This window comes from Polistes fuscatus, unplaced genomic scaffold (genome assembly GCF_010416935.1).
Source record: "Polistes fuscatus isolate 324 unplaced genomic scaffold, CU_Pfus_HIC Scaffold7, whole genome shotgun sequence".
Classification (NCBI taxonomy): Eukaryota; Metazoa; Arthropoda; class Insecta; order Hymenoptera; family Vespidae; genus Polistes; species Polistes fuscatus.
In genome coordinates this window covers 9,877,324-9,903,198 of record NW_025113151.1, presented here as the reverse complement: position 1 = coordinate 9,903,198, position 25,875 = coordinate 9,877,324, and the positions used below count along the sequence as shown (strand labels likewise).

The following is a 25,875-nucleotide window of genomic DNA, read 5'->3' as shown; positions in this document are numbered from 1 at the left end:
ACTATGGAATAGTTTATCTGACATTCGTTTTCTTATCAAATCGATGACTAACAACACACATTGGTCGTTACTGTGCTAGGAAAAAAACAATTCGAATAATCTCGTAACAACGTTTCTTTGTTTCCGTTATTACCGGAGACCGTAGAACTTACCGGTCACTGACCAGGTAGAGCAATACGCTTGGCTATTTTAGATTCCATTCCCAAAGTACGTATGTTGGCAGCCACCTCTAAATAGTAGACTTTAAACACACAAAATAAAATCAATTCTACACTCTCGGAGACTCTGGTCTTGTCGCCAACTATTCCTAACGATTAGCTTCCGTAAAATTCAACTCTATCTCTCTCGCCGTCTAATAATTCAAAAAAGATTCGTACGTTAATCATAAATCTTATATAATATGATGATACAGAGAGAAAATAAAAATGTATGCACATTGTTTGTGTACATTACAAAGTAAATTACGAAAGTATAAGAGTATTCTAAGACTGAATGTTTTGTTTTAAAATTTTCCATTTAAACTATAATCAAACGTAAATATTTGAATAAAAGAAAAAAGAAACGTTTCTTAAAATCGTTCTAATTGGATCTCGTTAATTTTATTCCAAGGTAAAGTGAAATTTAAATAAACCAGTCAAGAGTTATTTTAAATAAATTCATGATATAATTGTAGGAACACGGAGATGCATGTCACATGCGGGGGATGCACGGTGATGCAATGATGTCATCACGATGACAGATGATACAAAGGATGTTATGATTTTTATTATCAATATCGGAAGAGAAAGAAAAAGGATAAAAATAAATGATAATAGGGAAGTAATGTTCTAATTATTGGTGTTTAGATTAGATTTGAAATGCTACAATATCTCATCAAATATAATTCGTATCAGATGACAAATGTGATTAATGTAAATTAGTAGTTTATTCCCTCGTGAACGTTAATCATTAGATATTCAACGGAAAATCTATTAAAAAAGTATGAATCAGTTACAGATTTCGTATTAATGGAAAATTTTCATCGAGATACCGATCGTTATGAATTGTCTCGATAATTACGTCATTGTATCGAGTTTTAAAAACGAGCATAGATCTTTTTAATTCTATTTATTTTCATTATTTTGTACTTTTCCTCAACAATACATTTTTCTATCCATTGATTACATCAATTATCAATTATCGCATTATTAATATCATTTTCGTAAAGATTCTATTTTAATTATAAACGAATGATATAAATTGTTAAAAGTAATTGAATATAAAACACAACGAATGACTAGATAAATAATTAGAAAAAAAGAAAACAAAGTTAATTATATTCGATTTGATGTTTTTGTTTTTCAGGAGGGGGAGGGGGAGGGAGAAGGAGAAGGGTCCACGACGAACGAGAATGACGAAAGATTGTTTTTCTTTCTTTATTCGTTCACATGAGTCGTCTACTGCAGTTGCTGCTGCAGTTGCTGCTGCTGCTGCACATCGACCTGTCTTACCACTTTCGATGATGCCAAGAAACTGAATCGGAAACTCGAGCAGTAGCGAAGGTGCACGAATAGCAAAGTAAGGCGGGTTAATTGTAAGTGTAGTAGTATTCGGTTTGCGCATCAGCTGTGCGTTCGTTTATTACTTTGGTTCAGTCTCACGGAAACATCCGAACGCGCGGTATGTGTGTAAGCGAGTAACAACGAAGACGGGGAACAATATCTTGCCGATATCCATGGGTTACCGGTTATTATATTATTCATTGAGCAAAAAGTTGGATTGAGAATTAGAAAAAAAAAAAAAAGAAAAAAAGGTAAAACGATAATATTTTCTTCTAAAAAAAACAACCCCTTTCTTTTTTTTTTATTATCTGTTTTTTTTTTTAATTTTACTTTTCCATTCTTTCCACTGTAAACACTAATAATTAATGTTTCGTTTAAAATATTGAAAACAACGTAAGTAATAAATTTGTTTATTACGTTAGAAGTGATAACATAACAAACAACGCGTTCGACAAAGAACTTTGATTAAAGTTTTTCTTTTTTTTTTTTGAATTAATTTGGCGCTCGTTCAAAGATTCCAACGTTTATTGAAATGAACATCGATAGAATTGGATTTATGAAGTATGATGAAACGACATTATTGGCTATCAAAATATATATATATATATACGTATATGTAAGAAAGCAAGAATTATTATTCGTTCGTGCACGTATGGATGATATTATTCGAAGAACTTTTTCTTTTCGTTTCTTTTTTACGTAATAATGCACACTAATGAATTTCACAATTTTTTCTTTGTTTTTTTTTTGTTTTGTTATACTCATTACGAAAGATATATTTTCTACGATAATTCTACGAATCGCGAGAACGCGCGCGCAAATAAATAGTTAACGCACAGTTTGATTTTAATTTCTATTATTTTCTTTCTTTTCTTTCTTTTTTTTTCTTTTTTTCTAACTAAATAGCACACGGATAACGTTAGTTTCCCGTTTTGACATAGCCGATGCTCTCGTTTATTTTCCCGCGGAAAAATAATTTCTCTCTGTTTCACTGAAAGAGATAAGAGAGGATGAATCTCTGACAAAATTCTTATTCGATCGAATAATCGTTTAAAATAATTCGATTGAATCCACGGTTTTAATTTTTATAGTCGAGAAAAATTATGCGATAGCGGAAAAAATTAAAAGGTATTATTATTATTATTATTATTATTATTATTATTATTTCTTTTTTATCGATTATATTTAAATGGTATGTAAAGTTGTTTGTGCATTATCTAACAATTACATAAATTTTACATATTATCCCATATATATATATTAGTTTTTTTTTTTAAATGTATAATAACGTCTAATAATTAAGTATTAATTATATAAATTTTCCAATATCACTCGTGTCAGTAAAAAAAATTACATAAAATAACAAATATGTCGTTCGTGTAAAATTTGCTAAGAAAAAAAGAAAAAAAAACAGAATAAATAATTTGAAAAAAAACTTTGGAATGACCAAATATCGGGGTGTGGGGGTGGGTGGGTGTCGAGGTTAATGAATTTAAAGACAAATTTTCTTGTTTCGATAGAAAGTCTCCAAGGATAACCACTTAGCTTGTATATAAATCACGATGATATTATGATTGCGAATTTAAAGGCACGCAAAAAGTTCACGCTTGTTTGCGGACGCCCGCGATAAGAAAAAAAAAAAAAACAGAATGAAATAATTATCTTTTCGTATTCGTATGGGATATTATTATTATTATTATTATTATTATTATTATTATTATTTCTTTTCTTTCGTTTACTTAATAAAACGTAATATTTACGTAATAATATTGTCATATCGTCGACGCGAAAAATTCATAATTGACCGATTATTATACGAAATGTGAATAAAATTTTGATTTGTAACGAATGGCCTTTTTTTTTTTTTATTAAAAATCTATGAACAATCTGAAATAACAATAATCGCGTTATTAGACGAAAAAATTTTTTTAATATTATTATTCAATTTTTAAGATACTTTTTTTTTTTTATTGAATCATTCTCAATCACGTTTGTTTAAAAAAAAAACACGGACTCGCGTTCAATTAAAAATCGAGTAAGAAATTTTTACCTACGGCGAACAGGTAGGGATTTATGTAAAAAAAAAAAGAAAAAAAATATAAAAAAAAAAGATATGTGTTCTCAAAAGTGACGATTAAATATATCGTTGCAGTCTGTTAAAGGTTGGTTCTTATCGTGCTCCTTTATTTCGTCGAATGATATCGTCATGAATAAAATGCCATGACAGTAATTTGATGTATCGGATAACAATTTATCGTTTAATTACACTTAACGAGTACTTCTTATCAATATAATCGACGCGTACTACGCGAATAATATCTTTCTTCATTATACACGTATAATTTTAATATAAATATTACGACGGTCAGTTTTTCAAGATCAAATCTAATATAATCTATAAAGGAAATGCACGCGTGAAAGTTGAGAACAACCGATGCGATGATCGTGGTTTGCGGTTTTAATAAAAAGAAACAAACAAAAAACCAAACAACGGTGAATAACCTAACGAATTTCTTTGTATCGATTTCAATCCTTTAACGGGTGTAGGTGGGTAGGGAGGGGGCGGGGTGGTCGGGGGAGAGGAACTAAAAAAAAGGGGAAAACAATAATTTTATTATCCTTGAACACAAAACGTTATATCAATATTACGATCGTACTCGTTTTTCTGGTTTTTCATCATTTATCTTTTATTTGTGTCGTTTCTTTTGAAAGTTGTGAGTTTTATAAGTCCACCAAGATCAGATCAGAGATAGAGAGAGAGATCGTGATCACGATTGCGAATATAATATGATTCATTTCTTATATTTTAAATTAAATTAATTCAAATTTTGAAATGCAACATACACACACGCGCACAAAATCTTATAAATTTGAGCATATTTTTGAATAATTAAGATAATACCCATTCATATTTTCACTTAATCGCGAACGTGATTCTTTACCGACGATAAATTGACGAACGATATATGTTAAAAATTCCAAGGTTGTTTTCGATTCGATAGAAGAAGAAGAAGAAGAAGAAGAAGAAGAAGAAGAAAACGTTTGCGAGTTGCATTAATAAAATCATGTTTTTGCCTTGACTCCGTTGTCCTCGAGACAAAACCTTCGATAAGATGATTATTATTATTATAATTATGATCATGATCATAATCTCGTCATTGTACCCACTTTATAAATTATATATTTCGTTTTTTGCACGAATAAACACAACAAATAATAATAAAACGTGAACGACCCAGAACGTTGAACGAATGATTCTATTTTGGCATTGTCGTCACCTTCGTCTTCGGCGTAGGCCGTTTTGGCTTCGTCAAAATGTTATTCCTAAACGTGTACCCCCTCTTACCCCACCCCCCTTTCCGCTCCGCTTGTTGTGGTTGTTAGTTAAGAAACAGTTGGATGGAGAAAATATCGAAATTACGAGATACGATCCACAAAGAAATATTCGAAATAATGATTTGGTGCTTTTTTTTTTTTACGACCGACCAATACTCGTTTATTTTATTTGTATTTTTATGCACATTTTGTTTTCGTCTCGCAAATGTGCATATTTTTTTTTCTCTCCTTGCAAGAACCGTTTCGTTTTATTATTTTTTCTGTCAATTTTTCATGACAATACGAGAAATATACATTTCATTTAGAATTGTGAAAGAAAATATTTGTAGTCGGTTGATTATTACAGGTGTTATTATAATAATAATAATAATAAGAATAATAATATCACGTTAACGAATTATTATCTTTATCTTAAAAAATGTTATTACTGTTGCATTCTGGTCTATCTTAATATATGTTTTTAGAATAACGAATCCTACTTGTGCGTAAGATATTGTGTAATTATTATTATTGTTATTATTCGTGTATCTTATCGAAGCGTTGATTATGTAATATACACTGATTTCGGATATTACAATCAAATAGAGTAAGTGGATTAAATTCGACACCGAGATAGAACGATCCTGAAGATTATTAAATGTTATTATTACATTTTTCGATTGAATTAATTAATTATTAATATTACTTGTAAATTTTATATGTCAAGAATTCTTAAGAATTAAATTACATATACATTTAATCAATATTTTTAAATATCGTTAAAAAAAGAAAATAAAAGAACATAAAACCTTAAATTATTATTATTATTATTATTATTATTATTATTATTATTATTATTATTTAAAATGTTGCATTTTCTCAAATATAACGGCTCGTATATTTATACTAACAATTGTTTCGAATAACTTTCCTAATCGGAGATGACACGTGTAAAAAGATTAATGATCTTACAGGGGGGAGGGGGAGGGATGATAATGGGGGTCAATAAAAATATATTCTATCTTATAAATTTATTCTTATTTAATCAGGTTATTTTTATCGAGATGTATATTTGTGTATTTCTTTCTTTTTTTTGTTTCAAAATATTTCTTATTCAATTATTCAACACTTTTATTTATATTTTGTATATAAATTATCTGTCGAAATCTGCACCCACGTGTTTTTTAATACACGTATTTATGTATGTATGTGTGTATACATGAGAGTCATTCGTTCAATGGCCTTTCATCATCGAGACACGATGATTTCATCCTAGATTATAATATGCCATCGTCGTAATTGAAATGAAACATAATACGGTGAATTTAATTCACATTCAGTTGGCACATTAAGTTATATATGTGTGTACACACATATATGTATATATGTATGTGTATATTAAGTAACCTTGGCATGTGTGAGAAACTTCCAACTTAAATAGTTAAAGATCGTTCGAAGACCTTCAATCAGGGGACCTTTTCAATATGAGCCACTCATTTGCCAGATAGATTAACTTTACAATACATAAAAGTTTGTACATATGTATTTATGTACATTTTGTATCGTATTCTTTATTATTCCAACCAGTCAGAACAATATTATGATGTTATTATGTTAAGTTCAATTATTAACCTTTTATGATTACGCATAAATTTACAATTAACATATCGATGAATTAATATATATTAAGTTATATAATAATTAAATAAAAATTTAAATATATAATAATGAGTAATTAATAAATATATCAATGATGTATTTAATTAATCATTATTATAATGTTGGTAATAGATTTATAAAATTTGAAATACCTTCAATCAGGGGACCTTTTCAATATGAGCCACTCATTTGCCAGATCGATTAACTTTACAATACATAAAAGTTTGTACATATGTATTTATGTACATTTTGTATCGTATTATTTATTATTCCAACCAGTCAGAACAATTATTATGATTTATTAATGTTAAGTTCAATTATTAACCCTTTTATGATTACGCATAAATTTTCAATTAACATATCTCGATGAATGAATATATATTAATTTATATAATATAATTAAATAAAAAATTTTAATATATAATAATAAGTAATTAATAAATATATCAATGATCATATAAGTAAGTATTTAATTAATATACATAGATTATAATGTTGGTAATAGATTTATAAAATTTGAAATAATAATTTAATTCTATATTAAATATATTATTAATATAATATAAAATATTTTTTTTTTTAAATTTGTAGCTCTTATTATATTTTATATTTATATAATATATATTTATCGAATTGGATAATATATAATTTTGAATTATTATATGATTATTAATTATTATATAATTATTATTTATTAGATTATTATTATATTAAATTTTTTATATTACTATTTTATTTTATTTATTATTTTTATTATTCATTTTTATTTTTTTGACGACGAGAAAGAACAAAAATAAAAAAAGAATGCTTTTCTCAGAATTATATTATGCTCTTCCGTTAATTTGACGATTAATGAAAATAATTCGTATCATTAATTCATAATTATTTGCTAATTAAAAAAATTGATCTTTAATTTAATGGATGATTTCAACACTTTTGTTCTTATTCGTTGATTATAAGGTTTATCTTTTAAAATTAATGATTCACAAATTTGCTAAGAAAATAAGTGTGGAATTATTTTAATTATGATATATTACATTTTTGTTTGATATAATTATGCGTGAGAAAGTTATGTTGAATTGACATTTTTTTTTTTATTTTGTCAATGCGTTAGTTAATTCTACAACACAAAATCGAATTATTTCGAAAAGTATCGTCGATACGTTTTTTTTTCCTATGAAATTTATTCGTACGAAATTAACGTTACGTGTTGTCTTTCATGTTTTTTTTTCTTTTTTCTATTTTACTTCTTTTTTCACGGAATTATTAGTTAAAATTTAGAGTTATAAATCATGAGGTTTATTTTACGAACAAAAAGAGAGAGACAGAGGGACGTATTCATAAATGAGCTTACGAGACGAGCATGCGAATTATGGTCGCCGTTAGCATTGATTTTTTTTCTTTTTTTTTCCTCCTTGTTTCTTTGTGAAACGTCAAACGCGTATGGTATTATTCTACAAAAAGAATGATTAGGTCGCGTGATTTTTCACAAATTAACGAGAACATTTGTTAACATTGAACGATGATTTTTTTTTTTTTTTTTAACGAACGGTGACTTTCAAATAAAAGCTATCCTTTTAATAGACAATTATTATTTAATATAGATAAGAAATATTATATATAATTTTTTTTTATTTTTTCATATATATTATAGAATATAATATTACATAATATTATTTTTATATAATATAATATTATATAATATTATTTTTATATATTTATTTTATATATTTATTATATAATATAATATTATATATAATATTATTTTTATATATTTATTTTATATATTTATTATTATAATTTTTTATATATATAATATATATAATATTTAAAAGAATATTTACAAGAGAAAAATAACTTTCGGTAAAGTTTATTATAAAAATTATTTGTATTTATTATTCCAAAGTTTATAATTATTGTTTCAAGAAATATAAATATATATATATAGTATTTTCTATAGTAGTAGTTTATTAAAATAATTCTACTTGCATGTTTTTTATTTGAAAGTTTGAAACACATTTTAAGATACAAGAATGTATAAAGAAACTCGGAAGCAAGATTTTTCTTTTTTAATAATTCTTTTTTTTGTCTATATCTTATCTATTTTCTCCTTTCACCTTTCTTTATACATACATTTACGTGTAACATTGATTAGATATATATATAGGGTGAGCCAATAAATTTACTATCTAAAACAGGGGTACTCAACCTTTTTCTTTCGGTGATCGGTGAAAGAGAGAAAGGAAACGAGTCATTTATTCAAACGTTTAGATATATTTAAACATTATTTCGTTATTAATATTAATGTAATATATATATTTGGTATATTTTCTGTACATATATATTTTATTTTTGATATACCAAAAAAAAAAAAACTGACATGAGTTTTCTTAAGGTCAATGCATTTGCCATACCAAATTGTTTCTAATGGAAATAAAAATTCAGCAATTTATAATAAAAAAAAAAAAGAAAAAGAAATGAGATAAAAAAAATTCAAATTGTATCTGCAAGAAGATATATAAAATAAGAATTAATTTGTATTTATTCTCAAAACATTTGTTTTTTCTTTTTCTCTTTGATACGAGTTATTTTAAATAATAATATTCTTATCGACACACACAACCTGTAAAATATTTGTATTACATTTCTGGATTCTCCGATAGAGAAATGATTGATTACACTTTTGTCGACAGTTATTTTTCAGATGAATTGCTGGTAAAATAAAATGAACGATTTGAATAATAATTGCTTGGAAATATTCGAAATTGTTTAAAAGAAAAAAAAAATACAAAAAGAAAAAGAAAAAAAGACAGATTTAAATCGCATTTCGTCGATAATATAATTCGACGATTAGTCGATAACAAAAATAAATGACTTTATTCGCGTAGTAGCTCTATTTAATCACCGACGATCTTTTTTTATGAGTAATAAAAATGAAAACAAATTAATTTGAAATAAATTCGCGCACGTGTGTGTGCGTGTGTGTTAACACACGTCGACGGAATGTTGTCTAGCGCTTTGTTAAAATTGCACGTGACCGAGCGAATGAACGATAAATAATTTCTAACCGGTTTTATTATTTTGCATTGAAGTCGTCGTGGTCGTGGTTCGAATACACGTGGCTAGCTAATGTGGCGTAATAATAATTTTTTCTCATTGTTTTCTCACCTACGTCTACTCCAATTCCGAAATTAAATATTCAATTAAAATAAACTCATCTCGCGATTGAGTAATTTTTGTGTGTGTGTATGTGTGTGTGTGTTTTTTTTTTATTTTTCTCTCAAATAATAAGCCTTTTTCTTTACTTCCTTTTTTTTCTTTTTTTTTTTTGAATCGTCTCTTTGTGTACCTATGTTTAAAAAAAAAGAAAAAAAATTTCTGCATAAAAACGTATCAATTATTGTTAGACTCTTCTTGGCATGGATTATCTCTTCCATCATTCAATTTTAAAATTAAATATTGCCAAGTTTTGTTATACCTAATCTTCTTAATTCATTGTGGACATAAATCATATTTGAGAAAAATATTTTTATCGAGTTGCTTTTAAAAAATTCGTGCTTAATTTCAAAAAAATATTTTTTATTTTACTTTATTTTATTTTATTTAATAAAAAGTATGTTAAAATTAAAATATATGAATATATATGTGGGGTATTGGAATGAATTTATTTCCTAAAAAATTCTTTCAATATATGCTTTATCTTTCTATACATGTAGATATAGATGTACTATATTTATTGCATCTATCTATGCCTATTCGTAATACTTACGCAATTAATCATTTATCTTTCCCAAGATTTGCGATTAAAGAATATATTCTAGTGGGTAATCTTTATTGCCTTGGAAAATTTTTATTCCAAAATATCAAATCTTTTACCACGGTTTCTCTACTTTATTTACTTACTTTTTCCTATCTATGCTAACACGTAAAAATACATATTATTTATCTCATCGTCTACGATTTTAAATTCCATACGTTTTATTTTTTTTTTTTAATCTTTCCTCGTATCAATTTTATTTTGAATTTATTAGATATCATTGGTAGCAAGTTAATCGCGATTATTTTTCTATATTTTTCTTATTTTTCCTTAATATTATATTATCGTGGCATTGATTTTAATCAGTAACAAAATTTTCCTTCCTAGAAACATTTTTTCTATAAGCGTACATTTATTTACTTACTTGCGATTATACTTGCTTACTATCTATATATATATATATATGCACATAAATACGTACAACTGTAACGAGTGATATTTTTCTATATTTTTCTTATTTTTCCTTAATATTATATTATCGTGGCATTGATTTTAATCAGTAACAAAATTTTCCTTCCTAGAAGAATTTTTTCTATAAACGTACATTTATTTACTTACTTGCTACTATACTTGCTCACTATCTATATATATATTATGTACAATATATATGATATTATATATATATGCACATAAATACGTACAACTGTAACGAGTGATAGCATTCGTGACTAACAATGGAATATTACCAAAGAAAAAGGCATAAAGATCTAGAATCTACGTCAACAGATGTTCGGTCACGTTTCCGTGAGAAACCGGATCGTGAGTCCTTAGTTGAACTCTGATATGACCCCGATTTGATAAACCATAGTCGGAGGAAAAAGTAATGGTACACAGACACACACAACACACTCACATAATCGCGTACAAATCATACATTTACATTCTACAAATTGTATATCCGTGTACACATTTCTACATACGAGAAAAGTAATGATACATACTCACATACACACACGTACAAATCATACATTTCTATTCTACAAATTGTATATTTGTATACACATTTCTACATACGAGAAAAGTAATGATACATACGCACATACACCCACGTACGTACAAATCATACATTTACATTCTAAAAATTGTATATTTGTATACACATTTCTACATACGAGGAAAGTAATAATACATACGCACATACACACACGTACAAATCGTACATCTATATTATTGTACAAATTGTATATTCATATACACAAACATACACACGTACAAATCATACATTTACATTGTACAAATTGTATATCTATATACTTACACATTTTTATTGAATAAAAACCAACATAAATACATATATACTTATACAATCATTCCCATATGTTCATACGTATACAATATGTGTATATGTGTACACTCATTCCTATATGTTCATACGTATACAATATGTGTATACGTGTACACTCATACCTATATGTTCATACGTATACAATATGTGTATATGTGTACACTCATTCCTATATGTTCATACGTATACAATATGTGTATACGTATACAACCATTCCTATATGTTCATACGTATACAATATGTGTACACAAACATACGCTTTCACATACACAGACGTACTCACGTATATACGTATATATCTTTGTTGCAATAATATTATAAATATAGTTGAATAAAGGGTAATAATAATGTTGAATCTCAACATTTTCATTGAAAATAAAAAATAAATGATTGTTTAAACGATGCCAAAGTTACGTTATTTTACATATAGTAATATGTCAAATATTTTGTCAATTCTTTGGTTCGTTAACAATGACAGTTGACAAAAAAGCTGTCGAAATGGTTGAAAGATATCATTTTCTCTTCTTGGCATTGTTTACTAATCACTGGCTTGTATTTACATGCATATATACATATATACATAGACAAATACATTGTATTATATATGTTCATTCATTGAATCGTTGAAAGTATTTTCGAACGTAGTTTTTAAATCGTAACTCGATGCAACCCGAACAAAATATAATGTCCTCTTATTATTATTATTATTATTATTATTATTATTATTATTATTATTATTATTATTATTATTATTATTTTAATAATTGATTATACGTACAAATGAAAATATTAATATAAGGAATATTATATTAACCAAACGTTGTCATTATGAATTTAACATTATCTGACAAAATTCAAACGTAATTTTCCAAAATAAATAAATAAAAAATTCCATAATAAATAAATCTATTATTTCCCCCCCCCCATATAGAAAAGAAATTATTATTTAAATGTTATTAATCGTTTGATAGATATATATATGTATGTATATGTATGTGTACATATATCTATAGCGATTAAATCTTATTCTATAATGTTTCTCATGTTGCTCAGATATTGTTAATTAATTAAAATTTGTTTTATCGTAGATGGAATTACATAGCAGTCCGGTGGTAACGTCATCCAAAAAAATTTCCGTTCATGGTGATGAGACAGCATTCAAGGAATCCCTTGGGTTAGTATTTACTTGTATTTATTTTTTTCTCAATTATTAATACGAAGAAAAAATGCATCAATTATTTTCTTAGTATTATATATTTATATAATTAAATAAATAATAAAATAATAAATAATAATAAATAATAAATTTAAATAATTAATTAAATAATAAAGAAAATATATTATTATATTTTTAAAATATAAAAACATTATATTTGTATATAATTTTTTTTCTTTTTAATTACGTAAAAGAATTATGGAAAAAAAAATCTAAAAACATGATTGACCGACCGACCGAATTATTCAGTAACTTTCCATGAATTTATCTATTTTTCCATGAATTTATCTATCTTTAAAGTAACTTTCTAAGGCCGTTGTTTGTACAAGAAACGAACAAAAACATATATGAAGTCAATTTGATAATTCATCGGCCTCATTTAATGATAAAGTATAATTATCACACATTTAAAGCAAATGAATAGTATTTTAAAAAAAGGAGATACATTATCGTTAATCAAAAGATTTGAGAATTTTATTAAGGCACAATTTTGGTTTCCTTATTTCATCATTATTTTAATATATCTCATTTTGTAATAAATGGATAAGAGTAATAGGAACAATTTGTAATCATTTCTTATCGTTAAATAAATGTATATAATATTTTTCCATCGTTGTTATATTATATTTGTCAATGTCAAAATTAATAATCATTAAAATTTTCCATCAAATTTATTCTCATGTAAATAGTATCAGATTATTATTATTATTATTATTATTATTATTATTATGATTATTATTAAATGTATACAATTAAGTTCAATTGAAATTTAATTAAAGATCATTTCTTCCGTTTGGGTTTGAAGTTAATTAATATTTTGTAATCGATATATATATCAAAGTATAATGCGAAATTTTATCGAAAAGTATATCAAATAATTTACTTTGAGTTTTGATAACGAATATTTTGATATATTTGATCAGATGTATTTGATGTATTTAATGTATTTGAAATATTATTTCAATATCTTGTCAAGACAGTTCATTAGAAAATGAATAATTATTATCATAATTCTAAAGAGATATATACAACTGATTAAATATTTCATTAAAAAGGTGATACGTGTGATAACTAGAGAATATTATTTGAATTTTTTACTTTTTTTTATTTTTAGATAAACTTAATCAAGCCCTAAAAGGTTAGGCTTGTAAATTTAAACACAAAAATATATTCGTCAATGATTCGAAAAAATATATTGAATTTTTATATATCACATAATAGAAAATATATTATTTTAAAGAAATGTTTTAAACAAAAACATTGAAATATTACTGGAATGCAGTTTGTTGCAATTGAGATATTGCATTGCAAAAAAAGAAAAAAGAACAATTTATAATAAAAGAAATTAAATTTAAGAAATTAAAAAGAAATTAATTTAATTTAAATTTAAGAAATTAAAATATTAAATTAATATAAAATTAATATAATAATAATATTAATATAAAATAAAAAAATATTTTAAAATTAAATATATATATTTTCGTTTATCAAATTGTTCTCATTATTTAAATAGTTTCTGTATATTAACTCGTATACATATACTTATATATATATATATATATATACAGAAACAGTACGCTTAAGTATGTAAGTAAAAGGAAGTTTACCTTGAAAAGATAAAGTAAATGTGCGAAGTTAACGTGCATGAAACTCTTGCGAAGTTTGTTTCGTTTTATATCGGACACTTTCACTTTGTCTTATTTACTTGGCTGAGATTTGATACTTTATACATTGAAAAAAGTAAATAAACTAAAATTGTTCTTCTATTAAAGAATTCTTCCTTTCTTTAATATTTGTAATTAATTATTGCATCGATTCGAAAAAGAAATATATTTTCACGTGTAAACATAAATAATTAATATAATTCGAAAGATTTGTTCTCTTATTATTTGACGATTAGATTATTTAATTAATTATTATATTTAGTTAATTATTAATAACACAGTGAATAATTTTCTGATTAGATTATTTAATTAATTATTATATTTAGTTAATTATTAATAACACAGTGAATAATTTTGAAATTGTTTTATTTAGCAATGGCGGGACCTATGGAGCATTCCAATCAAAGGATCCGATTTTATCTATGGAAAAAGGTGGAGAAATGATAAGTGGATCTGACGAGCATGGAATGACTGTAGATCATCCTACTTCGTAAGTTATTATATTTATATACTGTTGTTCATAAATTACAAAATTAATATGCAATCAACTTGTTCTTCATACTTTCTCATTTTAAATATCCCGTTCAATAATAAGAAATATAATTCTACAAATACAAATGATTTCACCATACGTCCGATAATTTTATTTATATTTTTATTTTCTGTCTCATCTATTCATTCAATTAACATTAAACACTATTTAAAAGGAAAACGTTTCTCATACCGGTATTGAGATAACCATGAAAAATCCCATCAAGGTTAACATTCTCAAACATTTTTTATTTCTTTCCAATCCTCAAGGATATTATGCAGGAAAAAGGAACACAAGTATGCAGGTTAATAGTTAAAGAGTGTACTAATGCATTTAGATGAGTCAGATTTAGCTGTTGCTTACACTTCTCGTGATATTATGCATCACGAAGATAAAATAAACAGAATGGTTGAATGGTGAGGGTGGGAAAATAAGGTGTGTTAGACGATGAATTAACTCGAGTAACGAGAAAAAACCAATTCTGACATAACTTATTAAATATGTTATAATTTAATAGGGGAAGGGGGAATGGGGGGTGGGAGTGGGGTGTTAGGGTTAGAAAAAAATACAAGAACAAGAATTTCGTAGATGAAATTATTATACGTTCTGTGCAAAAAAAACCGTTTTGTGTGGTGGAACTTGCTAAGTAATATTTGCAAAAGATACATACGCATTATTCAACCGTACAAAGATTAGTTTAATTCTTGAATTTTAATTGCTTAATATATTTTACCTAGGTTTCACATGAATTATTCATGAATGTCGTGTGCACAAGCTCATTTTCTTAATTCACGGACTCGTGCAACTGATTGACGTTAATTTCAATGTGTCGCAAGTAACCTTCTAAGCTGTTCAACTTGATTCTTATGTACTTATATATATATATATGTGTGTGTGTATATGTATATAGGTACGTATTTAACAAATGTATTATTTGTAAACAAATCTAACAAATAGATTTCTTTTTTGTTTTTTTTTTCTACTTCTTCTACTACCTTTTTATCCGAATTGTTAATCAATTGACCAGAGATTCAAATTTAAATTGGACTTAAACAGAATTAAACACCACTTAACCCGAAATAGAAATAGTAGTATTGTAGAAGTAAATCGTGTCTTGTAATTACTTCCGGTTAAATTCTGTTGTCATCGTTTAATGGTTGTTTTGGGTCAAAGCTTCATTTATTTTTTTCATTTTTATCCCATCAAATAATTTCATGCTTGTGAGGATTTAAAAAAAAAAGGTTGTTGTTGTTGTGTCGTTAGATTTTAATTCATTATTTCAGTATTAATTAATCAATTAATTCAATATAATTAATTAAAATTATTAATTTATATTAATAATATCATTTATTATTATTATTATTATTATTTATATTAATAATAATATTATTAATGTATAATATATTCGATTAATATAATAAATATAATAATAATATATAATTATAAATATAATTATAAATATAATTATAATATAATTAAAATAAAAATTACAATATAATTGTAATTTTTATTTCGTATATTTTGATTCGTTGAGAAATAAAAAAAATGTTTTTTTTTTTATATTTGATACGGTTAAACAATTATTACCATTTCGTTATATTACATAATTATATTAAATAATTTCCTATTGTTATTTTCTGCACGAATTGAAGGCACCTGTTGTTACGTATAAAATAATTGTAAAGAGATAAAAATAGTAGAAAAATAATGAATTCTTCGAAATATTTAAAAAAGGAAAAATATATATATTTCTATCTCTCTCTATCTGTTGATTCTCGTAAATGAGGATAAATCATTTTTCTTTTGTTTTATTTTCAATTAAATTGTTCAAGGCGACCTACATGTGTATTTTTAATTGCCGGATTATATCATTTCCGCAAGTGCAATATAACGAGTCGAGTTTTTTTTTTTTTTTTTTTTTTCTAACTTTAATTAAAGAACAGAGATGACTTGTATTACAATTACGTACAATTATTGTATCGTTCAATTATATTGGTTTATTCGAAATGACACGAGAAATTAATTTACGTATCTTAAAGAAAAAGAAAAGAAAAAAAACGAAAGAAAAAAGGTTTTTTTCCAACATTAAACGAAAGGTTTTTTTCCAACATTAAATGAAAGGTTTTTTTCCAAGATTAAATGCAACCTTTTTTTCGAAACCTTGTAACTTTCCACAATATCAACAAATATTGAGGATATTAAAGTTAATAATTAAAACGAGCCGAATGATTAATTATCGGTGTTGCAATAGTGTTTTCACATTCGATAGTTATTAACAACAACAAAAATAAAAAGAAAATATTACATTATAATGACAATAAATCTACAATTAGGTTTTGATTTTCTAATCGTAAAAAGATCTCCCTGACACAGTGCCAAAGAGATAACTAAAAGCAAGGACTTTTATTGTCACGTTAAAAATATTTCTTTGCTAAATAACACGTGCGATTGAATCTCGAAAAATAGTTTCTTTTAATTCTATTTAACAAAAAAAAAAAAAAAGAAAAAAGAAAAAGTATTCAAATAGATACAAACGATGAAATAAGATTTTGAAATTGCCGTTTAATTAAAAGGAAAAGGAAAAGGAAAAGGAAAAAGGAAAAGGAAAAGAAAAAGCAAAACAATTGAAATCACGTTGTTACACGCGACACATTTATCATTTCATGCGTAACCCACGTGCAAAACTTGCTCAATTCAAATCTCCGAGTTCTCACCTCTAATGCGCTTGAATATCTTAATACCGTTGTATCTTAATTAAGTATTATGCAACTAACGTAATCTATAGATGAGAATTTAACGTAAGATATACGTATATTATATTTATCGTAGAATACATACATATATGTACATATACATATATATATACAAAAATTTATTTGACAAATTTTTCAATAGAAACGTACGGTTGTCGAATAATAATTTATTTATACGCGTAAATATTATTGGCAAGTACAAAAATAAATGGTAGGAAATATATATATATATACATATATACAAAAATTTATTTGACAGATTTTTCAATAGAAACGTATGGTTGTCGAATAATAATTTATTTACACGCGTAATATATTATTGGCAAGTACAAAAATAAGTGTTAGGAAATATATATGTATCTATATATTGTTTTTTTTTTTTTTTTGTAAAAATACAATTAGAGAAACTAAAAAAGAAAAACGTTTCATAATTAGAGGTCATTTATCGTATTCTTGAGACATCGTTAATTTTACATATTTTTAATTATTATTTATATATATATATATATATTTTTTTTGTAAAAAAACAATTAGAGAAACTAAAAAAAGAAAAACGTTTCATAATTAGAGGTCATATATCGTGTTCTTGAGACATCGTTAATTTTTATGCATACGATAATAATATAATTTGTGTTCGTATCGTATTTAACGAACGAGGTAAGAAAGAAATAAAGAAAGAAAGAAAGAAAGAAAGAAAAGAAGGAAGGAAGGAAAAAAAAAGTGCATAATTATATGCAGTAATAATTATTAACGAACGTATAATTCAATAAATAATTATTAACCAACGTACTTCGTATCGATAATCGTTTTTTACGTAAGCTTTCTATCCGTCTCGCTCTTTCTCTTGCCGTTAACCAGCGAAATAGATGTCACGAGCTCTGGATTTAAACTTACGGCCGCGACAGTGCACAAAAGCAACCAAGACAGAAATAAATAATTTGGCATAAGCGCGACCGTCATCATCATCATCATCATCATCGCCATCATCATCATCATCATCATCATCATCATCATCATCATAATCAGCATCTCACGCGAATTCGCGTAATACCTACATTTAACTCTAATTTACATTTTTATTTTTAAATATTTTTACAGTATATTGAACTATTCTTTCTATATTTTTATTTGTTTGTTTATATTTACTTTCCTCTTTTGTTTTATTTCTTTCTTTCTCTCTCTCTTTCTCACGTGCTCATCTCATCATCATCATCATCAACATTTATTTTACAAATGTTTCAATAGAAACGTACGGTTTTGTCGAATAATAATTTATTTATATACGCTTAATAATATTATATTATTATTGGCAAGTACAAAAATAAATGGTAGGAGGAAATATTCGGATACTTCTCAACGTTTTCATTCGGATACTCTTCTTAACGTTAAATAATGTTTCTATATTAATCGTTCAATCCTATCGATAAGTTTAGATAAAATTAGTCGAAGCTTTAGTAAACACGCTTTTAGGTTTCTTAGGAATGAACACGAAACTTTCTTCTTCTTCTTCTTCTTCTTCTTCCTCAGCGCGTCCAAACTCGGTCGACCGATTTCATTTGTAGACGATTTTAAATTAGCTCAAGCTATAGTCCACGCGAATGCTTGGAAAATTTACACCGAGGATGTACTATGGTCTCCTCTCTCTCTCTCTCTCTCTCTCTTTCTCTCTATCTCTCTTTATCTCTCTCTCTCTTTCTCTAATCGTGACTTCGACTTAACTCTGACACGATTCGACTCGGTAAAATACAACGCTTGTTATACGTTATTAATCATTAAAGGCAAAAAAAAAAAACAAACAAACAAAAGATGTTATAACAGTAATTTAACAAAAGACCGCAATAAGTTTACCCACATTCATCATTTGTTCTTTTTTCTCACATTTTTATTACCAAGTATGGGGGACGACATCGATTGCGTTAACAACTTCTATTAGACATTAATTAAAACTCATTACTCGTAAGTGTGTGAATTTTTATTTCTTTGTCTTTTACGATCGAGATTGTACGAGAATGTTTTATTGAAAGATTATGTGAAATGATAGAATAGAAGAAAAGAAAAAAAAATTTAATAAAAAGGATTATTCTTAAGACTAGATTTACGGGTGTGTTTCGTTCATTATTTTTTAATGACTTAGAAACATTGTTTGAATGGAGGCTTGAGTAGAGGAGAGGATATTTCATTACGCAACTAAAAACCAATAGATATTTTTAAAAAAATAATATTTAAGTTTTTTATATATAATAAAATTGTAATAAAATTGTAATAAAAATAAAATAATTGTAAAAAAAAAATAAATTGTAAAAAAAAAAAAATAAAATAGTAATAAAATTGTTAATTAGTCAAATTGGCTCAGTCCGTAAATCTAGTGTTCAAAAGATTATTTCGATTTATTCGATAAAGATTTGGTTTTCTATCTCTCTCTCTCTCTCTCTCTCTCTCTTTCTCTTTCTGTTTGAAAATATCATAAGATCATAAGAGAGATACGATAATAGAATTTGAGTATTATATTTTTATTATGTTTATTTTACTTGTGTACACCTTATTTTACGAGTTGAATGACTTCTTCACTAAGAACACCAATTTCTCGCATATTTGTTTTAATACTAAACAACGAGGTCGCGTTTTTTTTACAGCTTCTTTGGAATTAACAGCAGTACAACACACGGTTTTTAGATTTATTTCTTTTTTTTTCTCTCTCGAACGAGACAAAAAAAACTCACTCATTCATTTTACTAACCCTCGTGCCCCTGCCAGAATCAACTCAAAATGATTATATAAAAGTAATTGATTTTTTTTTTCTTTTTTCTTTTTTAATTTCTCAACAAATCGAAGAAAATTGAATCGACCCTTATTCTCGTTAAAATTTGAAAGAGAACACCACGATTGTGTCAGAATGAATTATCGTAAGAACTAACAATTGAATTGGATCAAATCACAGGTATATTGAGACGATGATGCACCTGTTCAAGGGTAACGTCGGTTCCGGTATTTTTGCATTAGGCGACGCTTTTAAACACGCCGGATTGTTGCTGGCACCACCTTTAACCATCTTCCTCGGCGTAATTTGCGTTCACGCCCAACACATTCTTGTAAGTATTGTTAAAGTATTCAATTAAACGACGATATATGTATATGGACCGTTTATACAGTGTGGTTGCAATTAATGCAAAATGTTGCATTTTTTGTGTATTTTTCCTTTTTTTTTTTTATATTAATCGATTAAAAAATGTAAATTAATTACATCAAGTCTGACAAATGTTTCTATTAATTTATCGATGTATCATTTGATTGTATATCAATTTATTATTTTATAGACGAATTTATTAAATAAATGGTCCGTATATTTTATTTTTTTTTTAAATTTTATTTGAAATGATTTAAATGTAATAAAATACTACACCACTTAATCAAAGATAAACGTTTCATTAATTATATTATTATTTTTGTTTTGTTTTCGTTTAGGTACAATGTAACGAAGAAGTTAAACGTCGTATAGGTGATTCAAATATTCAGCCTGGTTTTGCTGGTACTGTTGAATTATGTTTCGCTACGGGACCATTAGCTGTTAGAAAATATTCCGTTTTTATGAGGTAAAAAAAGATACAATTTAATAACGGACATTTTATTTTAATTCTTTTTTTTTTTTTCTATTTAAATTTATCATCTTATATATTATTCGTTTGTATTTTATTTCTGTTGTTTTTTTTTTTTTTTTTTTTTTTTTGATCGCAATATCCAAAAAACCACCACCCACCACCCACTTCCACCCATCACGAAGTCACTCGAACGTTTGTTTATTCGTTACTTTACATCGCACACTTGCATCGATTTGTTACAGAAAAATGGTTAATTTATTTTTATGCGTAACACAACTCGGATTCTGCTGCGTTTATTTCGTTTTTATATCGACCAATATGCAACAGGTAAGAAGAACACACATGTGCTATGAAAATTGTCAGAATCAAACTTATATATAAAATCAAGAAAGTTTATAAAAAATATATATAATAATATTTTACCAAATATTAATGTTAATATTATAATATATGTTTTAATAATGTTTTATTAAAATAATCTAATTATTATACTATACAATGTTTTAATAAATAATTAATTATTAATGTGTTTTATTAAAATAATGTAATTATTATGCTATATAATGTTTTAACAAATAATTATTTATTAATATTTTATACCAAAGTATTATAATATAAATACATTAATACAAAAAATTAATAGAAAAAATTGATTGAGGAAAAAACCGATTGAACGTATTAATAATCATTTTCTCAACGAAAATAATAATTTCTTATAGAAAAATAACTATTAAAGAGTATGATCCTGATAATTTAATCCACAAAAATATAATTAACAATTAAATTAACATTAATAAATAAGTAATTACAGAGTTAAAGTTACAACAAAAAACGTTAGAAATAATTCATTGAATAGATTATTATTTGAGATTATTTTTTGTTGTTGTAACTATTCGATATAGTATACCAATAAAGATTATTATTAAATAATAACAACAATAATGACAATAAAATATTGATATTAATATAAATGTACAGGTATTGGACGCCCACGATGTAAAAATGAGCGTACACCAACACATGGCGATCGTTTTGATACCAATCATACTCAGCACATGGATAAGAAATTTAAAATATTTGGTACCTGTGACATCAATCGCGAATTTCTTGGTAATAGCTGGTTACATAGCGACAATTTATATTATGAGTCATGACATACCGGCAATTTCTGAGAGAAGGTATGTCGCCGATTGGCATGAGTTACCACTCTTCTTCGGCACCGTTATATATTCCTTCGAAGGTATCACTTTGGTAAGTATAAACAAAATTTTTGTGTAGGGGGAGGTTTGAAATCATTTTCAATCATGACCTATATAATTATACACACACACACTCACACATATACACACGTATGACGTATTTTTTTTTAAATTGTTCAAAGGTGTTGCCTTTGAAGAACGAGATGAAGAAACCAAGTAATTTCAACAAACCATTGGGCGTTTTGAACGTAGGTATGGTCATCGTGGGTGGCATGTTCGTAACGATGGGTTTTTTATCCTATTTAAAGTACGGTGACAATGTTCGTGGCTCGGTCACGCTAAACCTCGAATTATCCGAGGTGTAAGTATATCCTGTTATTATTTTCTTAAATATTTCTTTTTTTTTTCTTTCTTTTTATATACTCTAATTTAAATAAGAAACAGCAAAGTTGGGTTTAGTATAAAACCGTTGTTTGCGTCAACGGTTTTAATATGCTTAATTGCGATAAGATAGACAATTTTTTTCATTGATGCAATTGGTCTCGACGAGAAAACTATTTTTAAAAGTGCACGTTAATGAATTATCGTGCCTATTATATATATATATATATATTTATAATAAGAATTTAATTTATCATCGTGTTAATGAAAAATACCGTTAGATTGTAATTGTCAAGTTTGTTTTAAAAAAAATAAAAAGAAATACACGAACGAAACGATTAGAGATATAATTCGTTAAATAATAAAATAATAATAATAATAATAATAATAATAATAATAATAATAATAATTGCAATTGCATTTGTTTGTGCATGACCATTATATTATTATTATGTATCTAGATATTTGTATCGAGTATAATTATTAGATATGCGAAATGAACATTGTGTATCGACGCGTAAACTCAACAATTTTCGTTTGTTGTTGTTGTTGTTGTTTTTTTTTCCGATTTCTTTTAACATACATTTTTTATTGTTGCATACCAAGAGTGGACGGGAAAAAGATCTACTCGCAGGCAAGGTTTATACCAATTATTCTCTGATATAGATGTGCAGTGATTTTAGATTTGCAATTTTTGGTTTCCCTTTCTCCTCTGTGTGTTTTTATTCTAATCAATGATTTACAAAAAAAAAAGAAAAAAAAAACAATATACATAAGCGACTTTTGATAAATTTAACAATATTAATTCGTAGCTAATGTTGATTTGAATTGTCCTTTGTTTTATTCCTTGCAAAATTTTTCTTTGCATGCATACGAATGATAATGATTGTTTGTGCATTAATGACACAATTACAATATCAAATTACAATAATATGATGTTTTATATTACAAGTGATCATTTCCATCATCACAGTTTGTTGTTTATTTCGTCATTTGTTGATTCCTTTCAGAAATTTGAAACAAACAAAAAATGTTCCCTAACCAACGACAAAAATGAATATACGTTGTTGACGTGTTCTTCTAAGAGACTAACCAAAGTTGTTCTATTTTTGCAGCTTACCTCAGTGCATCAAGCTTGCTATTTCGTTGAGCATTTTGCTGACCTATGCTCTACAATTCTACGTACCCATCGCTATCATGTGGCCTGGTATTGTTGAACAATTCGGACCCTTTAAATGGCCAGTAGTATCAGAAATTGTTTTTCGATCTACTGTTTGTTTTGTTACTTGTAAGTATTTATTTAATCGTTCTATATTTCGCATACATATGTGCTCATAATTATGAAAGTGGTCTAAGTCATATATTTCTTGTTTCGAGATATTTAAAGGATTACATTTGAACATTAAATGAATTCTATATAATATTCAAATAACAAACATTATTTAACGGTTCATTTTTGACAATATCGTCAAAGTTACATTGATTTAATTTACTTTCAAATAATGTGCTGTGAAATAACTAATAAACTTATTTTTTTTTAATTTTGACTTAGACCACCTTAACAGTATCAATTGAAATATAATAAAATGCAATATCAAAAATGAAACATTACTTTAAACATTGCCAAATTATGAATTTCCTCGAGCATGAACATTTTTATAACAACTATGACTCATATTAAAGTTTCGATGATTTTAATTCAATACTTATCAAAGATAAATGATAAAAATAAAAAATCAATTGAAAGAAAAGTTAGAGGAAATTTTCAAAGTTACATTTATATGATCAAAACCAGAGCTTAGTTTTTATATTTTCTACACACATACACACACACACACAAATGTACAAGTAATATTAAGATTTGAATTTTTTGGATTAATTAAATAAGTGTCAAAAAAAGAAAAAATAAAAACAAATAAATAAACAATAAAATAAATGATTGTAACGTGTGTTTTCAGTTGTTTTGGCTGAGGCTATACCAGAACTGGGTCTGTTCATTTCATTGGTTGGTGCAGTTAGTAGTACAGCACTGGCCTTACTTTTTCCACCAATCATCGAATTGGTAGTATGTTGGCAAAATGTCAATTTAAGTCCCTTCACGGTTATTAAAGACGTGACGATCGTGCTGATTGGTTTACTGGGATTTGCTACAGGAACCTATGAAAGCATTACGTCGATTATCAAAGCATTCGATAAATAAGAAACCCTTAACGATATTGTACAAAAATTTATTTGTTAATTAGATTATTATTATTATTATTATTGTAATTAGATTAGATTAGATTTATTTTTAAGAAATAAGGATGCGCGCGCTAAAATAACGGACCATGACATCGACACAATATGCGAGTAGATGTAATGGACTGCGACGCTTGTCAAGATCATATCGTTATTATTAATTATTAATTATTATTACTATTACTATTATTATTACTATTATTATATTTATATATATATATATATCTATAAATATGTATTATAGTTATAGCGTAAAGTAACTATTTTTGTTTGTTAGTTTGTTTGGATTTTTTTTTTTGTTTTGTTTTTTTTCTCTTTTTTTTGGCGCTTGAAGGATGGCCCCTAATGATGACGATGACGCGGACAAAAAAAATTAATAACGCAATTTTTAACGTAATTTTTTTGTTCTACTTGTTGTTTGTATTATTATTATTATTTTTTTTTTCTCTTTTTTTTGTTTTGTTTTTCTCTTCTTTTGGAATGAATTGACAATATTCTTTTTTTTTTTTTTTTTTTTATAGAGACCAATCGTTGTTATTATTATTAATATTATTATAACAAACAAATGAATCGTACATTATAATTTTCCTTTTTTTTTTTGCTTAGATGATAGATTAGAAAAAAAAAAAGGATACACAACGACAGGTTCGTCCTTCTGGCGTTGAGCGCAACTATTTTA

General features: G+C 26.1%; 1 protein-coding gene across 3 annotated transcripts; it reads left to right on the top strand.

Moving 5' to 3' along the window:
• Nucleotides 1-1,348: 1,348 nt before the first annotated feature.
• LOC122523991 (proton-coupled amino acid transporter 1-like) lies at nucleotides 1,349-25,185 on the top strand. Of its 3 annotated transcripts, none has more exons than XM_043646010.1 (11): nucleotides 1,349-1,557; nucleotides 12,706-12,791; nucleotides 14,871-14,987; nucleotides 20,721-20,871; nucleotides 21,245-21,372; nucleotides 21,621-21,705; nucleotides 22,357-22,629; nucleotides 22,760-22,938; nucleotides 23,565-23,597; nucleotides 24,074-24,246; nucleotides 24,917-25,185. In XM_043646010.1, the coding sequence occupies exons 2-11, from the start codon at nucleotides 12,706-12,708 to the stop codon at nucleotides 25,156-25,158; spliced, it is 1,467 nt and encodes a 488-aa protein (XP_043501945.1). In that variant the 5' UTR covers nucleotides 1,349-1,557; the 3' UTR covers nucleotides 25,159-25,185. The 3 variants fall into 3 exon arrangements, with proteins under 3 accessions (XP_043501945.1, XP_043501944.1, XP_043501946.1); XM_043646009.1 differs by having other exon boundaries at nucleotides 1,349-1,792; XM_043646011.1 differs by lacking the exon at nucleotides 23,565-23,597 and having other exon boundaries at nucleotides 1,349-1,792.
• The last annotated feature ends 690 nt before the right edge of the window (nucleotides 25,186-25,875 follow it).